The 7,538-nt window shown below is 48.4% G+C and overlaps 1 protein-coding gene across 1 annotated transcript in view; it reads right to left on the bottom strand.

The window, feature by feature from the left end:
* Positions 1-802: 802 nt before the first annotated feature.
* LOC120063418 (calmodulin-regulated spectrin-associated protein 1-B-like) overlaps positions 803-7,538 on the bottom strand; it is a 30,102-nt gene continuing 23,366 nt past the window's right edge. Inside the window, exons 12-18 of the mRNA XM_039013786.1 lie at positions 5,187-7,467; positions 4,681-4,817; positions 4,081-4,331; positions 3,705-3,807; positions 3,500-3,615; positions 3,235-3,353; positions 803-3,061 (exon numbers count right to left, since the gene is read on the bottom strand). Of these exons, the coding sequence (XP_038869714.1) occupies positions 2,765-3,061; positions 3,235-3,353; positions 3,500-3,615; positions 3,705-3,807; positions 4,081-4,331; positions 4,681-4,817; positions 5,187-7,467 (3,304 nt within the window). The 3' untranslated portion in view covers positions 803-2,764. The remainder of the gene's footprint in view (positions 3,062-3,234; positions 3,354-3,499; positions 3,616-3,704; positions 3,808-4,080; positions 4,332-4,680; positions 4,818-5,186; positions 7,468-7,538) is intronic.

Raw genomic sequence — 7,538 nt, 5'->3', positions numbered from 1 at the left:
AATCAAGCATGAAGGCCTGATTCACTCAGTCTCCTCTGAACAGTTGATGTTGAGAGGTGTCTTTTTTTTAACCTTTATTTAACTAGGCAAGTGTTAAGAACAAATTCTTGTTACTTGAACTCTGTAAAGCATTTATTTGGGCTGCAATCTAAGGTGCAGTTAACTCTAATGAACTTCTCCTCTGCAGCAGAGTTAAAACTGGGTCTTCCTTTCCTGTGGCAGTCCTCATGAGACAGTTTCATCATAGCGCTTTCTATTTTATTTTTTTAAATCGACTGCACTTGAAGAAACTTTAAAAGTTCTTGAAATTTTCCGCATTGACTGACCTTCATGCCTTGGTCTTTTACCAAATCGGGCCATCTTCGGTATACCACCCCTACCTTGTCACAACTCAACTGATTGTCTCAAACGCATTAAGGAAAGAAATTCCACAAATTAACAAGGCACACCTGTTAACTGATATGCATTCCAGGTGACTACCTCATGAAGCTGGTTGAGAGAATGCAAAGTGTGTGCAAAGCTGTCAAGACAAAAGGGTGGCTACTTAGAATATTCTCAAATATATTTTGATTTGTTTAACACTTAGCTTACATGCTTCCATGTGTTATTTCATAGTTTTGATAACTTCACTATTATTCTACAATGTAGAAAATAGTAAAAATAAAGAAAAACCCTGGAATGAGTAGGGGCATCCAAACTTTTCACTGGTGCGGAACTAACAAACTGTTGGTGATGTAGGCTGAAACGTGTACAGAAAGTAAAATGTGAAAAGACAAATGAGAACAAAAGATTGAAATGTGTTTTAATAACTTTAAAAATTTATTCAGTTTCAGTGCTTCCATTTAAAAATAAATAGATGGTATGATCTCAAAGAAATAGTCAAATGAACAGGGATGGGAAGTACACACACAAATAGTGATTAATGACAATATAATATTTTAGTAGACAAAAACACTAACATACAAAAGATCTATAAAAAATAAATCAAATGCAGAAAATTTTAATCAAGTACTCTATATATTTTTGGAGACGGCAGTATTAGTGAAGGAAGGACCCATTCTTAAATCTTAGTGTTTGGTTTCAGTTCAGGAAAGGTTTCTCAGTTTGGAGTGCACAGGAGTTCAGTTATGAAAAATATACCATCTTCCTTCTGCAATACATTTTGAATGCCCTTTTAAAGTTGAATTCCACTTTCTGTAATCAGTGAGTAAAGTGCACATGCAACACTTAGTTGTTCTTGAGGCCAACATACGGTATCTAATAATAAGCACTTGGACAGAGAAAAAAATAAAATGGTGGCAGTGTTTGTTGACACCTTTCAGGAATGTTCTTTAATGTCGGTAGGTAAATAACTAGACCACAGTCCCACAGAGTGACCCATTATGAATATATTAAATACTGTCATTCAAACCGGTTACAGCAGAACACACACACACACACACACTCTTCAGAACAAGAGCATGCAGCTCTCTGGGGGAGGGGAGAAAAGCTGGCTTAGCAGGGTTGGGGTCAATTTCATCAATTCAGGAAGTAAACAAAAATACAAATTTCATTTTACTTCCTGAACTGATTGAATTGGAATTAATTTACCCCACCCATGGTGGGTAGCCGATCACTCATGTGGTAGAAGGGAGGGGGTACATTGCATGATAAAAGCCTTTGAAACATGATGAGTGGAGTGCACCTTTATACAGGAAGTAGTGCCTAGTGGAGAGAAATGACTAGCTCTAGCTATACGCCATACCGATTCATGTAATGTTAAGATGAAAAACACATCAGCGCCGATTACTGTATAACCAACCAGTTTTCCATTAAAAAAAAATAACAAAAACGTACAAAATAAGCATCATGACATCTTCGAAGAGTACCAAAGCCTATTGTTCCCTGCACGTCTTTACCCCCTCGTTTTAAAGGCCTAAAGGAGACTAGATGAGTAGTTTAAAAACAATCGTCACCATTCTACATCCCAGATAGACAGTGCTACGACGGGCTGCACTGCGCAAGTTTAGAAGAGTTTGAATAAATAGACAGTTGATAGTAGCAGTATGATGCTTGTAGAAGGCCAGCGGATGGTCTGGGAGCCCAGTAACAAACAGGAGACAGTTCAGAGCAGCACATTGGACAGAGTGAACGGGAGAGGCAAAGTTGGCGATGCTTGTCTGGTAGCTAGTTATACTGGAGATTGATTTGTTGCAGAATACTGGTCCTAGAAGTCCTAAAAGAACGTAAACTGGTCATCTCAGGTCAGATTTTGAAGTGGAGAGATTGAGAACCACCTACCCCCTCCAACAAGAGAGGAGGATGGGGGGGTTGAATGGGTCATAGTGTGAGAGAACCCCCCCCACCCACTCAAATGGACTCAAACAAGAGAGGGAAGCCGTAGCGTATTTTGCTGTAGCAGAGCTCAACCATTTCAGTGCCAAACCAATAAATACTTCAAGTAAAAAGACATCCACCACATGAAAAAATGACACATGCTTCTCTTAGTCTTTAGAAAAACAGAACCGAATGAATCCATCAACGAACAACCTGAACAGAACACATGGAGATCCCGACAGATGACAATGTCACTGGCAGGCCACCAGTACATGTATCCATTGATACATGCCCCCACAGTGTCAACTGAAGGAGCCACGTGTCTGGCCATCCTTGATAGAGGGGGAGTTTCATTGGCTGTGGACGTCAATGCAGTCTATCCAGCAGAGCATGGTGGAATGGACCCTAGGAGGGGTTCCCCAGGGTGAGTTCCAGGGGCCTCCCCAGATTATTTCCCGCACTTCTTTGGCACAGTGGTTCTTTTGGCCTGCCACAGGTGGTTGTGGATGGTGATGGCGTCTATGCTAACCGACACTGTCTTGGCAGGGATGACAGTGAACTGCTTGCGGTCCGAGCTGTACTTGTAAAGCTTGTCGATCATCTTCTTGCTAATGCTCTTGGGGCCCGTGCCGGTCAGCTTGAGGATCTCCTCCGTGTCTGGGAAGTAGGAGTAGACCCCCCGGAACTGGCAGCCCCCATCCCTGAACAGAATCATCAGGTGGTGTGCATCTACTCTCTCCAGCTCCTGGGATCAGACAGAGGAAGGAGGAGGAGGGGTGTTAGCACTGGTTCTGGAGTGCTTGGTAATAGCATTTAACAGCACAACTTGTGGAATAGACACCAGCTGGAATGAGATTTTAACCAATCAGCATTCAGGATTAGAACCACCTGTTTTATAATAGTAAGATGATAATTCACCTCTAGAAGGGTGTTCTTCTGGGGTTCGTTGACTTTGCCAGCGAGGCAGCAATGGGAGATGGCATTGAAGATGATTGGCTTGTTGGACTTGGAACTGGGCTCCCTGAACAGCTTGGGACCTGAGGACAGTGGAAAGACAGGTCTTAACATTAGATGTTAACATACACGGAGACACGAGGAGAAAGTGAGCAGCACAATGGCTTAATGGGAACATTATAGGGGCGTGTAATAGCTTGATATGCTAAAGGTGGTGACTTGTACTGACCAGTGTATTCTGCCATGGAGGTGATGGAAGACGCAGTGGAGCCGTTGTCCCAGTCTCTCTCAGTGTTCCGACTGGCGTTCCGACTCAGGCCTGGGAACGACTCCACAGACTCACCCCTGGCAACGGACAGCAGAGAAAAGAGGTTTTAAATTGTCAAACAGAACACACAAAAACTCACAACCACCCACACATTTGGGTTACTTACCGTTGGGAGCCTGGCCCTCCAGAGTTGACGCTGTCTGCCTCGGTGGTGGCAGCGGAGGCCAGGGACAGACTAGAGCCTGACTGGACACTGCTCAGGTTGTCAGCTACAGAGAACCAAAACAGAGACGCTATCTTAGTGTAGCTAACTCTTCCCATTACGCTACTATCGACACACACAGAAATGCATGACCGCAATATCGGCAATATTGTCTCAATGATAATTGAGATGAATAAAATGTGGCCTAGATGAAGGAGAACCAGTGTCAGCAGGGTTTTTCCTCCAGCCCAGCTGGATCAGATATGTTAGTACAGCAGTGGTGTAAAAGTCCCTCTGGGACACCAGTTAGAAACCCCTGGACTAGAAAGTTGTTTCTTACGTGTGGAAGAAGAGCCCTTGGAGGAGAAGGTGTCGCTAGAGATCTCCTCTCTGCTGAACGCAGACTTGGGTCTGTGAGTCTGGTGACTGGGTTTCTTGGGCTTGGTCTTGGCAGTCTTGGGCTTGGCGGGGCTGCCCAGGCCCTGTTCCTCCATCAGCTCCTGCTGCTTCCTCCTCAGATACTGCTCCTTGATGAGCTCCCTACGGGCCTTCTCCTCCTCCTTCCTCATCCGGTCCTCCTCCGCCTTCCGCCTAGGGGGAGACAAACCACAGGCTCAACAACTGCTGCATTTGAATAGACGGAGTCACAATGTATTTAAAATGCATCTCAAGTGTCAACACACTTTAGAAGGTCCTGTGTTAGAATGTCCTCTACCGCAGGGCAGAAGAGGAATGCCGTTGCTCTCGTCTGCGTTTTCAATGAGTCAATATTCAAGGTAAATAGAACAGATACACTAATGTTCCAAACATGTGACTATTGTGGGAGGGTTGTGGTGGTGTTGCTGTTACGGTAGTGCTTGGACATGGTCTTATCCTACCTGAACAGTAAGTCTTGTCTAACAGACAGTTTTGATTTGGTTGTAGAGGCAATGTTCGTTACCTGGCCTCCTCCCGTTTTTGTTCCGTCTCAGCCTCCAGCTGCATTTTTCGTAGCCGGGCCTCCTCAGTCTTCTTCTGCTGCCTTATTAGAAAAGCTGCTCTCTTCTTAGCCAGTTCATCCTCTGCCTTCTGTTCATCCTGCAGCACAAAAAGTAACACTTCATCAATACTGGTATCAATTTCCTCAATTCAATACAACTTAATTTATGCCAAACGATTGCCTGCTGTGTATCCTCCCCTCCTGCCCTTTTTCTACATTAGTGGCTAGTAAGAGGTACTTTCGATTTTTTCAGTAATGGAGAATTTCATACTATTCCTTTCAAGACAATTTTGTACAACTATAAAAACAATGTAATTTCTTGCCCTGTCCTGTTTGCGGTCATTGAATTTGGTGCTTTTCATGTTATAATCAATAGACCTTCACCCAGACATAAAATGACTGAAGTAGAACACATCTTGTCTATATATACACACACAGAATGTAAAAAGACTACATTTCAAATGTACCTTGAAGAAGAATCCCAGGCCAGACTTCTGTTCCCCTTCCTCCCCATCCATGGTGCTGTCCTGCCCCCCGTCTCCCTCCATCTCTTCTGGGTCCTTCAGGTCTGACAGGTCCACCTCGATCAGGGGGGCTTTGCTCCTCGACACCTCCTCCGAGGGGATGTTCTCCTTCCCCGAGCCGTCGGAGGAGTTCAGCTCCCCCTCCCTCAGGGTACTGGACAGGCACGGCTCAAAGGACACTTCTGGGGTGACGACCACTGGGTCGATACGGGCCGCTGTGCGCAGGTTAGCCTCATCGTGGAGCCTGAAGGTGGCACTACGTCCAGGCTTGTCCTGCCCACTGATTGTCTCTCCACCTGCGGAGGGGGTTCTGGAGCTGATGTCGGGGTGGTCTGCCCTGGGAGACCTGCCCCCAGGAAACTGCCTCAGGTGAGGCAGGGTCTCCAGGCTGTGGGAGGGGGTGATAGCCCTGCTTGATGCCAGGCCCGGCCTGCCGTGCTCTTTGGCCAGCTTCAGCTCTGAGGGCTTGGTCCTGGGGCCACGGGCCGAACTCAGCTTGGGGGGTTTCCTGGATGGAGCGGTGCCGGTGGTTGGTGCGCCGCTGCCCAAATCCACAAAGTGGACGGCAGGTCGGGTCTTGGGTTCAGATCCGCTGGTCTTCTCGTTGACCGAGCAGGGAGACGGGACCCTGGGAGGGGACTGGACGTTCTGTTTCATCAGCAGCTCCTGCTGGAGGGAAAGCTGCATCATCTGCTGCTGGATGCTGCCGATGGCGTCATTCAGCATCTCAATGGAGTGGTTACACTCATCCAGGTCCAGCTCTTCATCCAGCAGCAGACCCGGACTACAGCTGCCCTTCTTGTCCACTGTCTCTAAGGCATCTGGGACCGGCGAGGTGGCAGACTCAGTCTCTTTGGCCCCTCTCAGAACGTCCACGCAAGAGTCGTCTTTTGAGCCTCCCCCTTTGTCCCCATTGAGTTCTTCTTTGCAGTAGTCTGTTTTGAGCGGGTGGGGCAGGGTGTCGCTCTTACCCTTCTTAACGATGTGCAGAAAGGCAGCCTTACCAAGCTTCTGTCTCTGCCTGGCTGACAGCATCTCCATCTTCTTCTTCTGGTGCTCGATGGCCTTCCTCTTCTCCTCTAGCTGCATGTGGAGCTGAACCAGCTCAGAAGCCAGCATGTTGGTCCCCCCGTCTCCCCGCCCCCCCTGGGGCATGGAGGGGCTCTGGTCCATCTTCAGCCTCCGGGAGGTGGGCAGGGGCCCGCTGCACTCAGAGCCATCCGGGGTGGTCCTTTGGGAGCTGGAGGCACTGGTTCGCAGGTCCTGGCTGCTGCCAAAGCGCTGCTGGGCCTTGCGCTCAGCGAAGCTGGTCATGCGTACACTTCCGCTGGCTAGGCTGCTGGCCTGGGAGTGGGTGCTGAGACAGGGGCTCGAGCGACCGCTACTACAATCATCCCCTTTGTCCTTGTCCCTCTTTTCTTTCACCTTCAGATCCTCCATAAGCTTGGCTGACTCCTCCTCCTCATCAAATGTCTTCCTGGGCCTGGTTGGGTCCTTGGTGGTGAGGGCTTCATCAAGGTCTTCATCATGAGCCTCATCCAGGTCTGGCTCCTGCCAAGGCTTCTGGTCTTCGCTGTCAGAGTGGAGGTAGAAGCCACCTGCTGGAACTCTGGAGTCAGGGTCCACACTGCTTGTGACCATGGGATTGAAGGCCCCCTGTCCCTGGAGTGGCCCAGCCAGTGAGGTCTCAGTAGATAAGTCAAACTCCCCACTAGATGCAGGAGTGTAGGTCCGGTTTAGGCCGGTGGGAGTTTTCCTCCTGGCCGACGCCACAAGTTCAGGTCCCCCTTCTACTCTCCGGATAGAACCCCCTCCCCGCGATCGACCCACCTCCCCGCTCTCCTCCTCCTTGTTCAGGTATACAGACTTCTCTTTCGCCGATTTCAACACAGCAGGCATCAGAGGTTCTAAATAAGAACAATCGTTGGGCTCGGCCCCAGCAGTTTGCTGCGTCACCTCTCCCTGACTGGGAAGAGAGGCTGACGCGTCTGTCCTCATCACGGCCACAAGCGCCTCCTCTATATTGACGTTTCCCAGAAGGCCGTGACCGTTGACTCGGCGGGGGGCGGGAACCTGGTGTTTGGGGGTGAGGTTGGCTACGTTAGAGGCCAGACTATCTTTACTGATGGAGCGGGCCAGACTCACACTGTCACCAGAGGCAATGTCAGCATCGCTGTCAGTGGCTGAGATGCCAAATGTGTACGGGTTGAGCGTAGACGTCGGCCTAGAGAAAGAGGGGAAGAAGTGAGATGCACAACATTGGACATCAAGAAGAAAAGGGTTTGTTTTAATTAC

This window comes from Salvelinus namaycush, chromosome 18 (assembly GCF_016432855.1).
Source record: "Salvelinus namaycush isolate Seneca chromosome 18, SaNama_1.0, whole genome shotgun sequence".
NCBI classification, from domain to species: Eukaryota; Metazoa; Chordata; class Actinopteri; order Salmoniformes; family Salmonidae; genus Salvelinus; species Salvelinus namaycush.
The sequence above is the reverse complement of the archived record's forward strand: the minus strand, read 5'-3'. Positions and strand labels throughout refer to the sequence as shown.